General features: G+C 66.1%; 3 protein-coding genes across 3 annotated transcripts; 1 reads left to right on the forward strand and 2 right to left on the reverse strand.

Moving 5' to 3' along the window:
- Positions 1–371: 371 nt before the first annotated feature.
- On the forward strand, positions 372–2,025 carry PAXX (PAXX non-homologous end joining factor). Its single transcript, XM_011216608.3, has 7 exons — positions 372–606; positions 687–747; positions 999–1,048; positions 1,129–1,319; positions 1,397–1,465; positions 1,622–1,706; positions 1,820–2,025. The coding sequence occupies exons 1-7, from the start codon at positions 482–484 to the stop codon at positions 1,857–1,859; spliced, it is 621 nt and encodes a 206-aa protein (XP_011214910.2). The 5' UTR covers positions 372–481; the 3' UTR covers positions 1,860–2,025.
- A 694-nt stretch (positions 2,026–2,719) lies between these two features.
- CLIC3 (chloride intracellular channel 3) lies at positions 2,720–4,710 on the reverse strand. The gene is made up of 6 exons (XM_002929896.4): positions 4,591–4,710; positions 3,664–3,773; positions 3,456–3,581; positions 3,217–3,323; positions 2,958–3,133; positions 2,720–2,878 (listed from the first exon to the last, which is right to left on the reverse strand). Exons 1-6 carry the CDS (start codon positions 4,624–4,626, stop codon positions 2,720–2,722), a joined length of 714 nt encoding a protein of 237 aa, XP_002929942.2. The 5' UTR covers positions 4,627–4,710.
- Positions 4,711–8,795: 4,085 nt separating this feature from the next.
- Positions 8,796–19,618, reverse strand: ABCA2 (ATP binding cassette subfamily A member 2). Its single transcript, XM_034663763.1, has 35 exons — positions 19,518–19,618; positions 19,029–19,364; positions 18,686–18,836; positions 18,408–18,612; positions 18,132–18,296; positions 17,863–18,043; positions 17,561–17,773; positions 17,244–17,440; positions 16,976–17,158; positions 16,593–16,741; positions 16,507–16,542; positions 15,931–16,051; positions 15,374–15,613; positions 15,086–15,292; positions 14,714–14,816; positions 14,292–14,611; positions 13,998–14,211; positions 13,798–13,903; positions 13,591–13,702; positions 13,449–13,509; positions 13,196–13,370; positions 12,933–13,048; positions 12,710–12,857; positions 12,323–12,446; positions 12,098–12,230; positions 11,895–12,012; positions 11,529–11,707; positions 11,316–11,457; positions 11,112–11,246; positions 10,893–10,996; positions 10,721–10,813; positions 10,508–10,610; positions 10,302–10,439; positions 10,023–10,229; positions 8,796–9,594 (listed from the first exon to the last, which is right to left on the reverse strand). The coding sequence occupies exons 1-35, from the start codon at positions 19,616–19,618 to the stop codon at positions 9,559–9,561; spliced, it is 5,352 nt and encodes a 1,783-aa protein (XP_034519654.1). The 3' UTR covers positions 8,796–9,558.
- Positions 19,619–19,919: the final 301 nt, after the last annotated feature.

The raw sequence follows: 19,919 nt of genomic DNA on the forward strand, positions 1-19,919 counted from the left end.
GCACCGTGGGACGAATTGCCATACTTCATTCACTTCTGTATTCCGACCTGTTACAGTTCGGCGTCAGGAACCTCTGTATATCTGAGGACAACGTGGGCAATACGTCGGGCGAGAGCCGGTGTGGAAGGCGGGAGGAGGCCGCGGGACAGCGGGGAACCCCGGACTCGGCGGGTGGCGGGCGCGCAGCTGCGGGGGAGGCGGCAGAGGCCCCCACGCGGGCGTGGGGACAGCCCTGGGGACCGGCCCGCCGGGGGTCCCCGCCCCGCCCCGCGCTCTAAGCTCGGTCCACCGAGCCCCGCCAGCCCCGCGCGGGCCCAGTCCTCCCGGCAGCGACAGGACCGTCAGCCCCGCCCCGCGCAGGCCCCGTGGGCACCTCTCCGGGCTGGCTCCGCCCCCGGCTCCGGGGCCTTGCTCCCGCGCAGGCGCCCTAGGCCTGCAGCGGCGCTCGCCCGCTCGGTGGTCCTCCGCGCGGGGTGCTGCCATGGTGCCGCCGCCGCTGTCGCCGCCTCTCTGCACGCTGCCGCCGGGTCCCGGGCCCCCGCGCTTCGTGTGCTATTGCGAGGGGGAAGGCAGCGAGGACGGAGGCCCCGGCGACTTCAACCTCTAGTGAGTGGCGAGGGGCGCGGGGCGCTGGGGGCGCGGACACTTCGGCGGGAGGTCGGGTCTGACGGCCGCTCCCCCCACAGCGTGACGGACGCCGCGGAGCTTTGGAGCACCTGCTTCACGCCAGACAGCCTGGCGGCTCTGGTGGGTAGCGGGGCTCCTGGGCGGGCCTGGAAGCCCCCAGCGCCCCTTACCTGCAGTGCGGACCACCTGTGAGATCGAGGGGGGCGGTCTGGGGTTCCCCCCGGGGGGGGAGGGGGTCTGGACACCCTTCCCCTAGCTTTGTGGCTGTAGTCCTAAGATTGGCCTGGCGTCCGGGGCGGCTGTGGGTCAGGCAGCTTTGGGGGTGATTCCAGGGTCTTGGGCAGCTGGTGACCAGCCCCTGTGCCCTGTAGAAAGCCCGTTTTGGCCTGAGTACGGCTGAGGATATCACGCCCCGGTTCAGGTGAGCCCCCGAGCAGGGAGGAAGGGTGGGTGTGGAGCAAAGGGATCTGGACACAGCACTCAGCATCCCTCCTTTCCTAGGGCAGCCTGCGAGCAGCAAGCTGTGACTTTCACCCTGCAGGAGGACAGAGCATCCCTAACCCTTTCAGGGGGGCCCTCGGCACTGGATTTTGACCTCCGCAAGGTGCCAGCCCCAGAGGCAGCCTCCAGGTTGCAGGCACTGACCCTGAGACTGGCAGACCAAGTGTGCACCTTGAAGAGGCAGCTGGAAGGTGGGGTGGGGAGGGCGTGCCCTGAATCTTCACTAGGGCCCCCTGCTCGTGCCTTCATTCTCAGCTTTCTTCCCCAGCTGTGCAAGTGACAGGTGCCAGCCCCAGAAAGAGCCCTTGTCTGGTGGCACCCCAGCTCTTCTTACCAGGTAAGGCCTGTCACCTATGACTTTGGTTGGGGCTGTGCCACTCATTTTCCCCAGGACCAGACTCAGACTCCAGAGAGAGGATGCATGTGGAGAGGGGGTTGTGGCCCTGGAATTGCACTGGACCCAGGAACCCCCCTCCTATCCTGTTTCCCTCAGACCCAGATCCTCAGAGAGGTGGCCCTGGACTCGGGACCAGGAGGCGGTGTCCAGGAGAGTCCCTCATCAACCCGGGCTTCAAGAGGTACCCACCTGTCCCCCGCTCCTGTGCCCAGGATCAAGCCCTGGACCGCTCCGCCCCCCCGCCCCCCCAGCCCGCTCCATCATGCCGCAGTGTCACTTGCCCTTCTCTCCCAGTAAGAAACCAGCCGGTGGTGTAGACTTTGAGAGCCCCTGAAGGTGCAGCAGAGTGAGCCTGCCAGGACTCTGCCTGTGAGGTGGGGACAGCCTCTGAGACCCCACAATCCCCACCTGCCCATCCTGCTGCGGGTTGGGAACACACTTGCTCCTCAAACCGCTTCTCCGTCAAATAAATGCTTCCTCAGAGGGAGGAACCAGCCACACTCCGGCTTCTGGGGGCTGGCGGGGGGACAGGGGTCACGGATCCCCTGAGCCCGTGATCTGGCACCAGGCCAGAGTACGTAGGCTCCCTGGGGGGAGGAGGCCCCACACTCTCCGGGCTCACGCAGCTGCCCCTGCCTGGTTCGCACAGGAGCTGAGGGCCAGGCAGGCAGGGCAGGGCTCCTCAAGGCTGGAGCTCGGTCCCCACTGCTCCAGGCACACACTTCACTCTCCCAGACCCACCCCGCAGGGCTCGGCCACGGGTATCCCACACTGCATACACACTGGGTCCTGTGCAAGTCAGAGGGTGGCCTGCTCCCTGGGGCAGGGCCGAGGAACGTGGCTGGCCCCACCCACTGGCCCGGAGCCCCTAGGTGCCCAGGCTGGGCTCGGCTCCCCACCCTCCTTGGCCATCCTGCTGCCCCACCCTGGCCTGACTGGTTTGGGAGCCCAATCCAGTCCCCTGCCACCCCTGATAGGGTGAGTGGAGGGATGGGCAGAACCACCCACTGGGTTCTCTGCCCCTGTCGTTCTGGGCTATCGTGTAGAGCTGTGCTTTCCGTGGTGGGGGCTTGGGAGTGGCAGAAATCGAGGGCCGTCTGGTTGCTTCGAGGTCAGGACAGGCTCACTGGGCAAAGGTGCCTTTATGGGGCTGTACAGAGTGGGCAGGGGGTGGTGTAGACGGTGGAGGAGGGGCTAGCGGGGACGCACGACCGTCTGGTAGGCCGCTAGGATCTCGGCACTGGGTGGACACGTGTACTTGAACTCCTTCACCTGCAGCGCGCTGTCCAGGTAGCGGCGGACGCCGCGCAGCTCGGCCGGGATGGGCGCTTGGCGGAAGTGTGTGCACACCGTCTGCGGGCGAGGGGCGCGACGAGGTCAGGGCCTTGGGGAGCGCGCCCCCCGGGCCCCGCGCCCCGCCAGCGGCACTCACGTCCACGATGTGCAGCTTGGGCAGCAGGCTGCAGTCAGCCAGCGTGAGCTGGTCGCCATCCAGGAAGCGGCGGCTCGACTCGCGGAGCTGCGGTTCCCGCGCCAGCTCGTGCTCCAGGGGCGCGCGCAGGTAGCTGTCCAGCCTGGTAAGGGCGCGCAGCAGCAGCTGGTAGAGGGCTGGGGGAGGCGGTGGGGGCGCAGTGAGGCTCGGGCCTGGGCCAACTCCCCCCACCCTGGCCGTGGCTCCGGACTCTCCTCACCACTGTCCTGCGTGGGCACCGGGTTCTTGATGAATGCGGAGAACCTGTGAAAGACGTCGTTGCCCGCGGTGCTGGACTCCCTGTAGCGGGGCGCCAGGCTGGGGAATCTACAGGGAATTAGGAATCTCTGGTCCGACCCTTGTGCCGCGCTAACCCCTCCCCTGCGGGACCCTCCGCGATCTTCCTGGGCTCCTCCCTGCTGCCCCGTATTCGCCCCTCCCACCAGGCCGCGCCCTCACTCGGGGGGCCCCAGCGTCTCCTCCAGAAACTCCTCGATCTGCAGTGTGTCCGTTTTGGCCTCGCCGTCATAGAGAAGGATGGGCAGCTGAGAGCCAGGAGCAAAGTCCTTCAGCACATCCAGGGACCTGTGGGCACCAGGCAGGTGGAAGGGCCGCTGGTCAGAAGGGCCAGAGACCAGGGAGCGGCCCCCTGGGGGCAGGGGCTCACCTGCGAGTGTCCACCGTGGTGAGGGTGAAGGGCACGCCCTTGAGGAGTAGGAGTATGAAGAGACGCTGACAAGAAGGGCAGTGTCCCACGCTCTCGCCGTCTTCGCTCGCCTGGGGGCGTGGAGTAGAGGGTGCCGGGCAGAGAACAGACCTAAGAATTCTGCCAAAGGGCCCCTGCCTCCCACTGCCAAGAGTCTGGAATGATCCGCGGCCCCAGCTTGGTTGGGCACAGCCTGGACAAGTGGTGGGTGAGAGCCCTTGACTGGGTCCCTGGAGTCGGGGAAGGGCCTTCCCATCTCCCAGGGGCACGGGGGTGGGGCCCAAGCTCTGGGGCCTGGCCCCTAGACCCTTATCTTCAGCACCTGGACAGAGGCCAGGCTCCTGGTCTCCAGGCCCTACAGGCTGGTCACAAGGGTGGGGTGGGCCAAGTGAGCTGTTTTCTGAGTGATTCACCTGCCAAACTGGACGCTGGCTGCCAGCTACTCACTGTCCCACGCCCGACAGTGGGGAGGAGGCCGGGGTTTGGCAGCCCCTGCACGGGGATCCACGGATCTGGGCAGTGATGTGAGCATCAGGCAATCACCTGGCCCAGCCCCCCTCTCCTGCTGCACTGACCTCAAGCTCCACTTGGGCCCTGGCCACCAGCTGCCTCATGGGCATCTCCCCACCAAGGGGCTTTTTCTCCAGGAGGGTTGGCCTGGGTCCTGGAGCCAAGGCTGGGAGTCACCACCCCCACACCCATGGGGACAGCTCACTGGGCCCTCCCCCCGTCCTGGTCCCTCTTTCCTCAGCCTCTGTAGGGCTGCCTGAGCCCCCTGCCAGGGAGAGGGCACAGATGCGCCTTTGGAGACCCACTGCCTGCCCCAGAAAGCAGAGTCCCCCCCAGCGCGCACTCGTCCTGGGGGCTGCCCTCCCAGCCCAGTGGCACCTTGACAAACAGCTGGAGCTTGGCACTCTCTGCCATGGCGAGGAGCGGCGGCGGTGAGGCGAGGCAGGGGTGCGGGCCTGGAGAGACCTTTAAGACTCCGGGGCGCCCCGCCCTCCCCAGCCCAGGACCGCCCTGACGAGTCACCCAGGCAGGCGGTTGGGTCTCCGTGTCCAAGCATGAGGGTGTGACTGTGAGAGTACTGAGTGCCCAGGGCTGGCAGTGCTGGGGACCCCAGCGCCCGAAGGGGGTGTGTGGGATGGAGGCAGAGACCAACGGAGTCGGAGGCAGGGAGAGGAGGGTGCCAGGCTGGGAAGAGGACAGCTCTGGATCAGAATGACGCCTGCCATGAACCCCACAGCCCTCCCTGCAGTGAACACCTGTTGTCTGTCGGGGTCCCCTCCCAGTAAGCTGGGGAGTGGGTAGGAGAAATGAACAGCCTGGCCCCAGCCTCAGTTTCGCAATCTGCCTGCCCCCCCCCGCCCCAAGGGACGCCCCTCCCGCCACCGAGTTCGGTCAGGCAGAGCCCCGCCCCCAGGCCGGCCCACATTCCTGGAGTGCTGCGGGCCGGCTCGGGAGTCTGTGGTCAGCTGACCCCACACCCCTGCCCTCCCGATGGGGTTCCGGGCAAGCTTTTCCCCTTCTTAGCCTTTCAAAAGAAGCACGGGGAGAAGGCTTAGAAGCCACAACCTCCTGACCCATGGGTCTGCCGTCCCCGCCATTGGCTGGAAGGAACCGACGAGGGGACCTTGTGTGCACACACCCCCAGCCTGCTCCGCCCTGTCAGCGCCTCCCCCGCCCCGCGTGCCCCGAGGGAGGGGCCTGCAAAGGCTCCGCCCCGCGCCTTTGCCTCCTCCCCCGGGGCCCTTCCGGGGCCCCAGGCCGTTCAGGGCTCCCGGGCACAGCCTGGGTGCTGGCCCGACAGACGAGCGGAGCACCTGGCTCCCCTCCGGAGCACCAGTACCCCTGCTGCTCCTCCGCGACGCGGTGGGGGCTCATGTGCCATCCGCTTTCCGGGCGCACACGCCACAGCCCGAGGAAGGGGCCCGAGGCACCGCCACACCTGCAGGTGCTCTCCAACGGCCGTGGGGTTTTATGTGTCTGAAACAGCGTTACGCATCTGCAGAGAAGCGTGACATGCCCCGGTGAGCAGGGGCTCAGAGAAGAGGAAATCGCCGACAGCCAGCATTGTGCGTGGGAGTGTGTCTCACTTCTCACTTATTCCGAGAGTCGAGCGAGGCCAAGACCGGGTCCCAGGCTGCAGTGGGCAAGTACCCACCGACTCAGCAAGGGTGTGAGCACGCTTTGCTCCGGTGGCCCCGTCGGCTGGCAAAACCGTCCAGACAGTTCAGCCGCCTGGGAACCCTCCCGCAAGTGTCCCTGGGAATGTACGAGGGACATATAAACAGGTCCGCGCCGTCCCCCTGGGTGGCAAGCTCCCCCCACCCCGCCGTGTGCGGGAGAGTCTTGGTAAGTTTGCAGGAGAGGACAGACCAGGTGAGTCTCTCTAGTCTCCGTTTGGTGGCGTCGTGGCTGGCTTGTGCCCCCGCCCTTCACCTTGGAAGTCCCAGCACCTCAGAGCCTTTACAGAAGTCACCGTGTTAGAGCGAGGTCATCAGGAGGGACCCTACCCCAGTCTGACTGTGTCCTTGTAAATGGGAGATTTATTCACAGACGTGCATGGGTGGGGGGGGTGCTACAAGGAGGGTCCCCAGGAAAGCACCAGCAGGCTGGCAGAGCATGGACCAGACCCTCGCCCGCAGCCCCTGAAGGAACCAGCCCTGCCCACACCTCCCTCTTGCGCCTCTGGTCTCCAGACTGAGGGAATACCTTGCCGTTGTTTGAAGCGGCTGTTTGAGGTAACTCAGGGACCAGTGAGAGAACCCCCACCCCAGCTGAAAACTACTGCATCACTGTGTGTCCGTCCGCTCTGCTCCTGTCCTTCTGAAAAAAGCCAAGAGGACATCCTCAGACACGTTTGAATTTCCTGCCATGGTTTCATAGGCCATGTTTTTTCGTTTTTGTTTTTTTTTTTTAAGATTTTATTTATTTATTTGACAGAGATAGAGACAGCCAGCGAGAGAGGGAACACAAGCAGGGGGAGTGGGAGAGGAAGAAGCAGGCTCATAGTGGAGGAGCCTGATGTGGGGCTCGATCCCATCACGCCAGGATCACGCCCTGAGCCGAAGGCAGAAGCTTAACCGCTGTGCCACCCAGGCGCCCCCATAGGCCATGTTTTTAAACGAACGAGGCCAGAAGCTCAGGGTCACCAGCCTTAACTGGCCCATGACCTAGGTGGGCGGAGCAAACCTCCCTGCCAGCGCNTCATAGGCCATGTTTTTAAACGAACGAGGCCAGAAGCTCAGGGTCACCAGCCTTAACTGGCCCATGACCTAGGTGGGCGGAGCAAACCTCCCTGCCAGCGCTCACGCAGCATCCACAGAGTGGCCCGCTGTGCCCTTCTCACACCCTTCCCTTCCTTATGGGGTTAGGGGGAGCTGCAGGCCCTGGCCTCCTCCAACCCCGGAGCCCTGGCTGCGGGCCCTTCCCGGCCACATTTTAACAGTCGGCTCTGAAAGGAGACTCGGACCTATAGGGGGACGGAAGGGGGCCCGCGGCAGTGGGGGCGTGGCAGGAGCGCTGACAGGTGTTTCCTGGCTCTGCCTGCTGAGAGAGACACGTGAGCCCACCCGGAGTCCAGAGCAGGGTTCCAAATACCCTTCCACCGAGAGGAACCAGGGCTCCTTGGAAAACGGCCGAATCCAGACGGGCGGGGATGTACAAAGCAGAGTGGGACACTGTAACAGAAAGGAAGTCTCCAAAAAACCCTCCAGGACAAGTCAAAAGGACACAAGCCACCACGGAGGAGTTCCCACTGGCTGAATCCAGTTAGAGCGTAAAAAAGACCGCAATAGAATTACGCACTTACAAGTGGTTAAAACGGTAAATATTAAGTGTATTTTCTCACAAAAAGAAAATCTTTATGGGGTGCCTGGGTCACTCAGTCGGTGAAGCATCCGCCTTCGGCTCAGGTCATGATCCCAGGGTCCTGGGATTGAGCCCCGCATGGGGCTCCCTGCTCAATGGGGAGTCTGCTTCTCCCTCGTCTCCGCCCCCTGCTGGTGCTCTATCTCAAATAGATAAATAAAATCTTTACCAAAAAAATCTTTAAGATGACGGCAGTGAACAACAACGTGTTGGTTTTTTAAAAACCCGTGAATCCACAGTGATGTATTTCTGAAAGTGGAGATCCTTGGGAAAATGCCAGCTAATAAACACAGAAAGGATGAAATAATTAGAAAACTGCCGTTTTGGGGGCATCTGCTTAGTCGGTTAAGCGTCTGGCCCCGGGTTTCAGCTCCGGTCACAATCTCAGGGTGTGGGAATCCGCGTGCAGCTGGGCATCTGCCTGGAAATTCTCTCCTTCTGCCCCTCCCCCGTCAAAATAAATAAATAAATATTTAAAAAACAAGAAAAAAAAGAAAACCACCATTTGCAAACCACCGCCCAGCACCAGGGTAAGAGGGTTTTGAGAAGCTGTTCACATGAGCCTCCATCGTCCTAGGGAGTCTTCTGTGTCCCTTCCAGTCCCCTTGAAGGGGTCTCTGCCGGGAGACAACCACGGCCATGCTCGAGGGGCGCTGATTCTGTGGCCTTCCTTGTGGCCTGTCTTCAGGTCCACTGCTGCAAGCGCGGCCCACCCCCCACCCCGTTCCTGGGAGCCTCCGCACTGCCCCAAACCTTTGCACGCATCCCCTCCTGGACTTGGGTCTCAGCCTAGAGGTCGCCTCCTCCTGCAAGCCCCCCATCCTGGATGAGATGGACACAGTCCAGCACACACAGCCGGCCTGTGGGCCCTCAGTGGGCCCTGGGCTCAGGGGTCGGGGAGAAGGTGGCAAGGAGCGCACACCCCCAGGGTGGGGAACATGGCACAAAAGAGCCCACTCAGGACCTGCCTCCAGGCAGGGAGTCCGGGCTGTGTGGGTGGGGCAGGGGAGGGGAGTGATGGACAGCCGCTGCCTCAGTTTCCCCATCTGTGCCAACAGCTGTTTAGAGGGATGAGGGGCCCCACCCCCTCCTCCAGGCTAACCCGGTCACCTTCCCTTCACCCTGGGCTCAGTGCTCAGGGACATTGCATTTGTGCCCGTGAGGCAGGGACCATAACCTTGGCATCAAGGGGGCCCATCTTCACCCCAAAACCCCACTCCACACACGCAGGCTTGCATGGGCTTTTTTGTTTATTTATTTAAAACAAACAACTGTGCGCTATGTACAGGTCCGGCTCCTGGGTGGGTGGGTGTGCAGGGGGCCAAGCTGGTGGGAGAGCAATGGCAGCTGGAGGGGGTGGGGAGGGGATCCGGCGGAGCCAGCTTCTCCGTTCCTGCCACCCGGCCCACCACCTTGAGGCAGCCCCTCCCTGGCCCATGCCCATAGCTTCCCTCAGGTGGGGGCCTCCCTGCGTGAGAGCAAGATGAGGAAGCCTCTTCCTAAACCAAAATAAAGAAGGGCCTGGGGACAGGACCTACCCCAGGCCCCACCCTCAGCCCAGACCGGCCCATCAGTATGGGGTGGGGGGACCAGAGAAAAGCCCATTCAGGAGGTCAGGCCTGGCCAGCAGAGAGTCTGGTGGCACCTGGTGGCCTATGTCACCCCAGTGGCCCGAGGGGCGGTGGGCAGAGCTGGACAGGGGAGGAGACTAGGGGCCGGCCAGACCCCAAGGCTTTAAGGCAGAGCAGGGTGAGGGTGTGCGCAGCCCAGGGCCAGGCCAACCTTTGGCACGATCAGGGGAGGGCAGCGCAGTGGCCTCAGACAGGGCTGAGGACAGGTGAGGGGCTAGAGGGGGCGTGAAGCCCTTGGTCCTGGACCTCCCATTCCAGGACCTTGTGGGCGGGCACTGGGGGCACGGGGTGGGGCCGCGGCCACCGCCTGACTTCTGTCCCCACTGCATGTCCTTCAGCCAGTGCCTGGTGGTCAGCAGAGTGTGTCCGTGTTGAAGGAGAGCTGGGCCTGGTGGGCAGACGGCAGGCAGGCCAGGCTTGGGGAGGCATCCACAATCCCCCCCAGCCCCCCACCCCGGGTCTGGGACCGGGTAGCCCTCCTCCATCTTCCTGGAGTTCTCCCTCAGTGGTGAAGCCTCCTGCGGCCTCTGTCTGCCCAGTCTGGTGGCTGCAGTGTTTCCAGCTGTTCCCTGTCCCCAGGCTCCGCTCCCCCTACTCTGCTCTGCCTGTCTCTGAAGGCCCTCAGGGTTTCCACAATGTCGCGGGGTCTGCAGTGACTGTGTATCTGCCTGTGCCCAGGGCCTCCCGTGTTTAGCCCTAAGTATCAGCGAGACCCCTCCGTCCCCTTGAGCTCAGGACCGCAAAAGTCCCCAGGCGACTCCTCCCCGCGCACAGCCTGAGCCCGCTGGCCACACGGACCCTACGGACGCGGCTCACCCGCTCCTCCTCGAAGCTGATGAGGCCCTCGTCCTCTGTGTCCAGGTCTTCGGGCTCATCGGCCACAAGTGCCCTTAGCTCTGTGGGGGCAGGCCGGGGCCGGAAGAGGCTAAGCAGGCGGCCCAGGGGGGACCGCAGGGCCGAGGGCGGCTCTGTCTCCTGCTGCTCCAGGTTGTCACTCTGCTTCTTGGCGAAGTTCACGAACACCTGGTGGGCGAGGCAGGTGGGTGAGCGGGGGCAGCCCAGGCCGGCCCCACGGCCCGGACCCAGGGCGCTCACGTTGTCCAGGGTGGTCTGGCTGACGGAGTAGTCCTCGATGCCAAGCACGCCCACCACCTGTTCCATCTTGCTGAACACCTGAGCCAGTGAGATGTGCTCCGACCGGAGCTGGTACTGCACCTTCGTGTGGTGACGCTCCTGGGGGGGCACAGGGCTCAGAGGCCGCCCAGCGGGCCCCCAAGCCCGAACCCTGGGGCCCCACCCACCTTAAGCACAGCTTCTGGAAAGTTCCGGTTGAAGAACCGCACCACGTCCTTCACGTTCTGGCTGCTCTTGGTCCTCACCGTGATCATGTAACCGTCCCCAAACCTGTGGGACATGCCTGTGGCCCCGGGTCCCCAGCCACCAGGGCAGCCCGGCCCCCACCTGCCACAGGCCCCACAGCCTGCCGCCCCACGCCGGCCCCCCCCCCCACTCACCGGTTCTTCAGGTGCTGGATGCTGCCCAGACAGCGCAGGCGCCCGTTCACCATGATGGCGAGACGTGTGCACAGGGCCTCACACTCCTCCATGCTGCGGCAGAGAGGGGCTGGCGTGGGGGGCGGGGCACTGGGCGCCCAGCAGTGGGGGAGGGGCAAGGGCAGGGACACACCTGTGCGACGTCAGCACCACCGAGCGCCCCGTCTTGATGAGGTCGAGAATGAGGTTCCAGAGGAAGCGCCGGGCCTTGGGGTCCATGCCTGTGGTGGGCTCATCCTGGGGGCGGTGCAGGCTCAGCCACCGCGCGCGCCCACCCCAGCAGGCCCACTGGCTGCCTCCCGCCCCCGCCCAGCGGAGGGGCGCGGGCGGGCTGACCCCCACCCCGGCTCACCAGGAAGATGAAGGCGGGGTACCCGATGAGGGCGATGGCTGTGGACAGCTTCCTCTTGTTGCCCCCGCTGTAGGTGCCCGCGGGCTTGTCCGCATACTTGCTCAGCTCCAGCTTCTCCAGGGCCCACTTCACCACCTGGGGGCGAGAACGGACATCAGGGCCCGGCCCTCCCGTCAACCCCTCCCCTGCCTGGGCGCCCCTCACCCGCGCCTCGTCCTTCCAGGGGATGCCGCGGAGCCGCGTGTACAGCTGCAGGTGCTCTCGGGCTGTGAGCTCGTCGAACAGGGCGTCGAACTGCGGGCAGTACCCCAGACTCTGCTGCACCTGGAGCAGCTCCTTGAGCACGCTGGGGACACCGTGCCGTCAGCACCGGCGGCCACAGTCACCCCGCCCGCCCAGGCGCCCGCCCGCCTGCACCTGTGCCCGTTGACAAAGGCCTCGCCCCCCGTTGTGCTCTCGTCACCCGTCAGCATCTTGAAGGTGCTGGTCTTGCCGGCGCCGTTCACGCCCAGGAGGCCAAAGCACTCGCCAGGACGCACGCCCAGGCACAGGCGATCCACCGCCAGGATGCGGCCGATCTTCCGGGACTTGTACACCTGGCGTAGGGGAGGGATCAACCCGTTCAGCCGGGGCCCGCCCTTGAGCCACGCCCCCACGGGGTCCCGCCCCTGACTGGAAACACGCCCCCATCGGGTCCCGCCCCCCCACGGGGCCGCGCCCCTGCCTGGAAACACGCCCCCGGGTCCCGCCCCCACCTGGCCGCTCTGCCAGCCCAGGGCCCACCTTGGTCAGGTTCTCAATCTTGACCATGTCATTGTCAGCATCCCCCCGCAGCACTCGCTGCCGCTCGCTGGCCACGTCCACGTCGTCCTCCACAGGCTTGGTAGACACTGGCATGCGCCTGCGGGGACAGCACGGGCAGTGCCATCGCCCAGCGCTCCCCGACTTGCTATGGCCCCCACACCCCCGGGCACTCCCCAACTCACTGTGGCTGCCGCAGGAAGTTGTACTGGCACATGATGGTGAGGAAGAAGCCGACGAAGCCTTCCACCGTCATGGCCACCAGCCCCCTGGTGACAATGTCCCACTCGAACGGGGACTTCATCTTGTCAAACTGGCCTGTGGGGCAGCCGGCTCAGGGCCTGCGCCTGGGGGCCCGCCCCACGCATGCAGGTCCCGACGACCCCGCCCAGCGCCCGCCCCCGGCGCACCGATCTTGGCGTAGTACTCGTTGATGTACTCGTTGTAGGCCATCTCCATGAGCCCGTGGCCCAAGTTGTAGTTGGGGAAGATGAGGAAGCAGCTTTTCAGGTAACTATTGACCACCTTCAAGTCCTGGAGGGTCACAGGGGGTCACGGGCACAGCCTGGGCCCTGCCTCCCTGCTGTGCCCCACCACCCGACTGCCCTGCTGCCCGCCGTGCCCCCGCCCCGCTGCCCTGCCTCCCACCGTGTTCGCTGCCCCCATGCCACGCGGCCCCGCCATCCCGCTGCCCCGCCGCCCCACCATGCCCTGCAGCCCCACTGCCCTGCCACCCCGCTGTGCCCCGCCGCCCCCCCGCTCCGCTGCCCGCTGTGCCCTGCAGCCCGCTGCCCCACCTTGTCATGCTCGAAGAGCTGCAGCAGGAAGGTGGCCACGGTGGCGGTGATGCCGATGAACAGGTTGATGACAATGAGGAACACGTAGGCCGAGCTGGGCACCTCGAACCAGAAGGAGGCCGGGTACATGATGGGGGTGATAGACCACCTGCAGGGAGGGTGCGGGTGGTCAGCAGGTGGCCCGCCCCCACCCCAGGCCCACTCCCCGGCGCGCTCCCCTTACCCGTAGAGCAGGAAGAGGGAGAGCACGGCAGGGAAGTTGGTGGGCGACGTGTAGGCCGGCAAGTCGAACACAAACAGGATGATGACGCAGCAGGTGGCCGGGACCAGGTAGTTCAGCTACCGGAGCAGGAGCGGCAGGTGAGGGCCTGGGAGCGGGGGGGAGGGGCGCCGGGGGCAGGACTGGTGGGCCTGGCAGGAGACAGGGTCACGGGACGGCAGGGGCCAGGGGTACCGGTAACCCCCCCAGCCGTGTGGAGGGCGCACCATGTCCCACACGTAGTTAGCGAGCCAGTAGACGACGGGGTTGCAGCCGCTGACAAACTGCAGATGCTTGGCCTTGGTGGACTTCTCGGCCACCAGGAAGACCACGAAGCTGGCCGGCACGAAGGACATGGCCACGATGATGAAGATGGCGATGACCACGTCCGTGCCCTGCAGCCTGGGGGCAGGGCAGCCATCAGCCCCTGCCTGGCACCCCGGCCTGCGGCAGAGCTCCCGCCCCCTGCCCCATACGCACAGGTAATCCAGGGAGAGGCTGGCGCTCGTCTTGTTCATGGGGTGGTTGGTGACAGTGATGCCTACGCCACAGGGGAAGGCAGCCTCAGGGACCTGCCCGCGCCTGCCCCGCCCCCTCCCCTCGCCCTCCCCCGCAGGCTCACCATAGGCCGCCGGGTTGCCCTTGCTCTTGGGCAGGTTGGCACGCAGGATGGCATTGTTGAGGCTGTTGAGGTAGGTGGGCATGCTGTGGTAGCCCTTGTTGTTGTAGAAAACCTGGAGGGGCCCAGAAGTGCCCTAAGAGCCCTGTGGGTTCCTGCCCACCTCGGGCGAGAGCCGGGGGCCGCAGGGCCTGGGGCTGCACCGCTCACCTGGGCTGCCCTGCGCACGGCGATCTTCCGCACCATGACCGGGGCCCGGGCACCAAATGACGCTGGGACGGACTTCTGGACATTGCCAAAGGTGATGGCCCCGTACCTGGGCAGGCAGGTCGAGGGGCGGTGAGGCCCAGCACGCAGCGGGTGGGCTGCCCCCTTGCCCACAGCCGGCACGCAACCCCCACCCGGCTCACCGGTGCAGCCGGAAGCGGTCAGAGGTGAAGAGCAGGTACTCGGAGACATTGTGGCCGGTGATGTCGGTCAGGATGTCTCCTGTGACCACCCGCATCTGGGGTGGACGCCCGCCCACACCACCCGGGCAGGAGAAGCCAGTGCCCTGCGCAGAGCAGGTGCAGCGGACGGGTTCCCGCACCAGGTGGGGCAAGGAGGGCGCCGACGTCCAGTTGTCTGTGGGCACAGCAGGTACCGTCAGCTTGGGACCGCGCCAGCCCCTGCCCCCCCCCACCGGCAGCCTGGTGGGCCCCTACCTGGCCCAGAGGTGGGGGGCAGCGAAGCATTCCAGGCCTGCAGCAGGTCCTCCTCTGGGGACACAGGGGAGTCGGACGGGGCGGGTGAGGGTGGGGGCGGCACGAAATTGGACAGCGGCAGCCCCTGCGTGAAGGACTCCAGGCACATGCTGTCAAAGAACCTGGCAGCCAGCAGGCGGGACTCGCCGCTGCTTAAGTTCAGCATGGGCCCCAGGGAGCCGTTGGCAGGAGACTTCAGCACGCAGGTGGCGCCCACACCCGACGGCAGTCGGAACGTGCCCACAAGCTGCTGGGGGCTGGCGTCCGGAGACAGTCGCAATCTGGGGGAACCCGCAGGATGAGTCTGGGTGGGGAGATGCCCACCCATTTCCGCGCTCTCACCCAGCCCTTGCCCGCCACGGCTGCCTGGCAGGCGGCCTCACCGGTACTCCTGGCGCTCCTCGTTGGCGTAGGGGATGAAGTTGCCGCGGGGCTGGGTGTAGTTATGGTACTGGGAGGGTGACAGGACCAGCGGGGGCAGGTCACCTGGAGGGGCGCGTGGGGAGCCTGAGCAGGTCCTCATTGCCTACTGGAGGCCCCCAGGCCTAGGTCCCTCCTTCCCAAGACCCTTAGGGTCCAAGCTTGGGGTCTGGGTCCCAAGGAGGCCTGAGCCCCAGACGAGCCCCGCAGAATGCCTGCCGGTCTTGGACGTAGTGTCCAGGCCCAGGGTGGGTGGTTCAGGAGTGGGGAAGAGCCAGTCCCACCAGAGTGGGATGCTGGCCCCCGTGTCCCTCTGCCTGGCCCGGCGGCTGTACCGATCTCAGGGACGGAGAGGGCCACGGTCATGGCCACGCAGACGAAGAAGGCGGGGAGCAGGATCTGGGAGGAGAGCGCCTTCGAGTTGCGGCGGGCACAGTGGAAGCGCTTCACCAGGAGCCCGTGGAACTGGCGCACCTTCAGCCACCAGCCCTCCAGCTTGCGGCTGCCCTGGCCGACCCTCGACAGGGCCTCCGCCTCGGCTTCTGCACAGGGAGTGGGGGCTGAGCAGGCGGCTCCACGCCCCCCACAGGGACCCCGCCCAGCCCCTCCCGGTCGCCCCCCACCTTGCAGGCTGATGTTGTCGGGGTCCTGCAGGTTGTCAAAGAGGGGACGGTAGTCGCCGCAGACATCCGCGTAGGTGGCTCCCTCGTCGCCACGGGCAGAGCCCACAGAGGATGCGGACTGCAGGGACACCTGTGACTGCGCCAGCTCCGTGCACCGGGCCAGGCCGCCAGCGTGCGCCTCCCCCGGCGAGGCTGGGCCCTCCGCCCCCGGCAGCACATCCTTCCTGGACTCCTTCATGTCTGCCGCGGCAGAGGGGCCAGGGACAGGAGAAGCGGGGCTCAGGCCTGCCTGGGACCCCGGTCCCCCTGCTCACCCACTGCCCAAGACCCTCAGCCCCACTTCGCCCTGGGGAGCCCCAAGTCCCATGGCCACCTCCCTGCCCAGGCTCCCAGCCCCAGAGTCAGCCTGGCAGGGAGTTGTGGCCCCTTGCTGCCACCCAGAGCCCTCAGTCCCAAGACAGGGGCAGAGTGAGCAGCCTCAGCCCAAGTTGAGGCCGCGGGGAGGGGGTGGGGGGTGGAGAGGGGCAGGACTGATGAGCAGCTCTGGGACCTCTCACCTGCCTCGCTGTTCTCCAGAGACTGGTCCTCCTCTGACACCTTGAGGAACACCTCCTCCAGCGTGGTGTCCATCAGCCCAAAGCTGCTGAGGTGCAGTGCGCCCAGACTCTGCTCCAGGTGCTGCGACAGGGCTGTGTGTGAACCGCTGCGGCTCGGGCCCCCGCAGGGACACCGCCTGCCCCCGGCAGCCCCCGTTCTGAGCCCGCTCCACCCCACGGTGGGAAGGGACCCCCTCTGAGCCCGCTCCACCCCACAGCGGGAAGAGGCCCCCGCCCCTGAGCCCGCTCCACCCCATGGTGGGAAGAGCCCCCCGCCCCTGAGCCCGCTCCACCCCACGGTGGGAAGGGACCCCCTCTGAGCCCCGCTCCACCCCACAGCGGGAAGAGGCCCCCGCCCCTGAGCCCGCTCCACCCCATGGTGGGAAGAGCCCCCCGCCCCTGAGCCCGCTCCACCCCACGGTGGGAAGGGACCCCCTCTGAGCCCGCTCCACCCCACAGCAGGAAGAGGCCCCCGCCCCTGAGCCCGCTCCACCCCACCGTGGGAAGGGACCCCCTCTGAGCCCGCTCCGCCCACACCTGGAAGAGACGCTCGAAGGCCCCCTTCTTGGCGGCCTCGCTGGGCAGGATGTAGGAGAGCTCTGTGCTNCCCCCTTCTTGGCGGCCTCGCTGGGCAGGATGTAGGAGAGCTCTGTGCTCGTGTCGGAGACCAGCAGGCAGGACGCCACGTGCTTGCGGATGAACTGGGAGACCTGGGGCTCTGAGCAGCTGCTCAGCTGGGTGCGGCCTGGGGGGCTGGCTGGCAGCCCTGGCTCTGGGAAGGTAGGAGAACGCAGAGGAGCTGTACTCGGGGGCTGGTGGAGGGGGAGCCTCCACGAGGCCCAGCCAGGTCAAGAGGAGGCATGAAAAGGGGGAGCCCCAGGCCCAACCAGGCACGCTAGGCTCACTGAGGCAGCGGCGGGAGCCCACCCCGTAAGCTCACTGGGCTTGGAGAAGGGGTCCTGGGGTAGGGGGGCCCCAGGACGGCTCAGGCAGCCTCTGCACAGACCTTGGGGGTCCCCAGGCTCAGCAGGCCGCTTGACCAGAGTGAGCCGGTAGCCGTCCCCGTAGGTGCCCTTGAGGAAGAGTGGGGAGCCACAGCACTTGAGCTTCCCGTGGGAGATGATGGCGATGCGATCCCCAAGCAGGTCGGCCTCGTCCATGTGGTGGGTGGACAGCAGGATGGTGCGGCCTGGGGGAGCCCAGGATCGCCGTCAGGGCGCTGGGCTGGGGGGGCCAGGTGGGGGCCACCCACACCCGCCCCACGCCCTGCTCACCCGGCTTGTACTTCAGGATGAGGTCCCAGATGGCCCGGCGAGCATACGGGTCCACACCCGCGGTGGGCTCGTCCAGGATGATGGCGCGGGAGCCGCCCACGAAGGCGATGGCCACGGAGAGCTTGCGCTTCATGCCGCCCGACAGCGTCTGCACCAGCGAGTGCCGCTTATTGGAGAGCTCCAGGTCCTCTATCATCCTGAGGGCGGGACAGGGTGGGAGCGGGCGTGTGGGGCCTGGACCGCGGGAGCCAGCCACTCCGGGTGGCCTCCGGGCCCCGGCCGGCCCCGGCCCCTCGGCCCACCCCCGGCCCACCCACTTGTCCATCTCCTTGCGGATCTCCTCCTGGGCCATGCTCTTGAGCCTCGAGTAGAACCACAGGTGCTCCCCCACCGTGAGCCGGTCGAAGAGCACGTTGTGCTGCGGACACATGCCCAGGTTCTTGCGGATCTCGTCCATCTCCGTGCGGATGTCGTGCCCGTAGATGGTGGCCGACCCCGAGGTCGGCGGGAACAAGCCGGTGAGGATCGACCTGGGCGGGCGGGCAGGGTCACGACCCCCACCTCCTTCAGGGAGCCCAGCCCGCTGCCCGCCTGGCTAGGGCTCTGCCCTGACGCTCACATGGTCGTCGTCTTGCCGGCCCCGTTGTGTCCCAGGAAGGACACCACCTGGTTCTCATAGAGGTTCAGGCTCAGCCTGTTCAGAGCCAGCTTCTTGTCGTTCTTGTAGACCTTGGTGAGCTTGTCCACACAGACCACGAGCGGCAGGTGGGTGGGCTCCTCCTCCATGCCCCGCAGCTCCTCTGCACCAGGGCGGCGGGTCAGCTAAGGCTGCCCCGGGCCCCCCAAAACCCAGTGACTGCCCCAGCCACCGCCCGGCACCCGCCTCACCCAAGCGCCGGCTCTCCATAGCACAGGCCTGGTCCTCCTCCATGACGCTGAGCCGGGGGGCGCGCGCCCACGGCCAGCTCCACTCCCACGTCTCCGTGCGCCCGCTGCCCAGCCAGTAGGACTTCTGCAGTGGGAAGTACCAGGGCCGGGGCAGCCCGTACATGCCTAGGGGTGGGCGGAGCGGAAGGGAGGCTGACCCAGGGCCTGGAGTTGCTGTCCCTCCACTCAGGGAACCACACACCCTCTCCCTTGCCCCTCCAAAGAGTCAGCTGGTACCTGGGTGCACGGCCTCAATGTACCACGTGAGCACACCATAGACGGCCGCGTCTACGATCAGCATGGTGACCGCCAGAAGCAGGTTGAAGTCGTCGCCTTCCACAGGCGACTGGCTGAACGTGTGCCACTGGATGCCCACGCCGGCCACCTCGTACAGGGCAAAGTACTTGGAGCCCAGGCCGAAGGCCGTCGTGGACATCAGGGACTGCGGGGACAGTGGTGTCGGTGGGGGAAGGAGGCTGGACCCCACTCCCGCCGCAACCACCCATGACCCTCACCGCGATGCACTTCTCGAAGGCGGTAATCTTGTCGTGGGCCACCTCCTCGCGGATCGCCACGTACATGTAGGGCACATAGCTCAGGAAATAGATGATGCCGCCGCAGGCCGAGGCCAGCTTGGCCTTGGAGTACAGCACAGACACCAGGAAGCTGGGGCGGGGGTCACGGGCCATCAGCCACACCTGACGCCTGGCACAGAGCCCGAAGCCCTCCCTGCACGTCCCTCCTGGGGTACAGGGCAGCTCCAAGCGGGGTGTGTGTTTCTGGGTGAATCCAAGGGATACTCTGCCAGGGCCCAGGCGAGGCTCCCTCCCAGCCTGCTGCCAGCCTCACGGCGCTCACCAAAACATGACGGTGGCCACGGCGTAGACAGCCAGGAAGAGCCAGATGATGAGCACGTGGCTGTGCATGAGGACCTGGCCGTACTTGAGGATGGCCGTGAGCGCCGTCACGGAGATGGACAGCTGCACGAAGCCGGTGATGAACCAGGCCACCCAGTGCACCGCGTTGTTCAGGCCCATGGTCTTCATCACCTGTGGGCACGGGCAGCGGGCTGGGGCGGGAGGCCTCAGCACTTGGGGCGGGACACCAGGAAGGAGTGACCTGCCTCCGCCCTGCCAGCCAGGCCCCGGGGAGAGACAGGTGCCCGCAGCCTCCCCTCTGCCCCCCACCTCCGCCCTGCTGGATGGTCATGGCCACCGAGTAGACCCAGGAAATCACCATGCAGAGTGGCATCATGTGCTCGATGACAAACAGGAAGCTGGGGACGGGGCAGCGGCGTGAGGGGAGGGGCTCAGGCTGAGCCCAGGCCCCAGTCCCCCCCACACTCACTCGTCTCGCGTGTAGCAGGGGTAGGGGAACATCTGTACGTAGTTGCCGGGCTCCACCACGTCGTGCCCCACGAGAGTGTTGATGATGGCGCGTTCCATCATGTCTGTGGGCGGGAGCGGTCAGCTGTGGGGAGGGGCGCCGGGCCCTGTCCCCGCAGCCCCAGGGGCGGCCCTCACCCTGGATCCAGACGAAGCCGTACAGGAAATAGAAGCGGCCGCCAGTGTTGGGCCCCGGTCGCCAGTAGGCCCGGCGGATCTCGTTGGTTTTTTCGGTGAAGCTGGAGTTTTGCCGGATCTTATAGTGCACGTGGGGCGGCAGGGAGCCGTCCTTGCGGGTCTGGAAGATTACGCCTGGGGACACGAGGGGCAGGTGGAGGGCCAGAGCGGGGCTGGGCGGGGGGTG

This window comes from Ailuropoda melanoleuca, chromosome 7 (genome assembly GCF_002007445.2).
Source record: "Ailuropoda melanoleuca isolate Jingjing chromosome 7, ASM200744v2, whole genome shotgun sequence".
NCBI classification, from domain to species: Eukaryota; Metazoa; Chordata; class Mammalia; order Carnivora; family Ursidae; genus Ailuropoda; species Ailuropoda melanoleuca.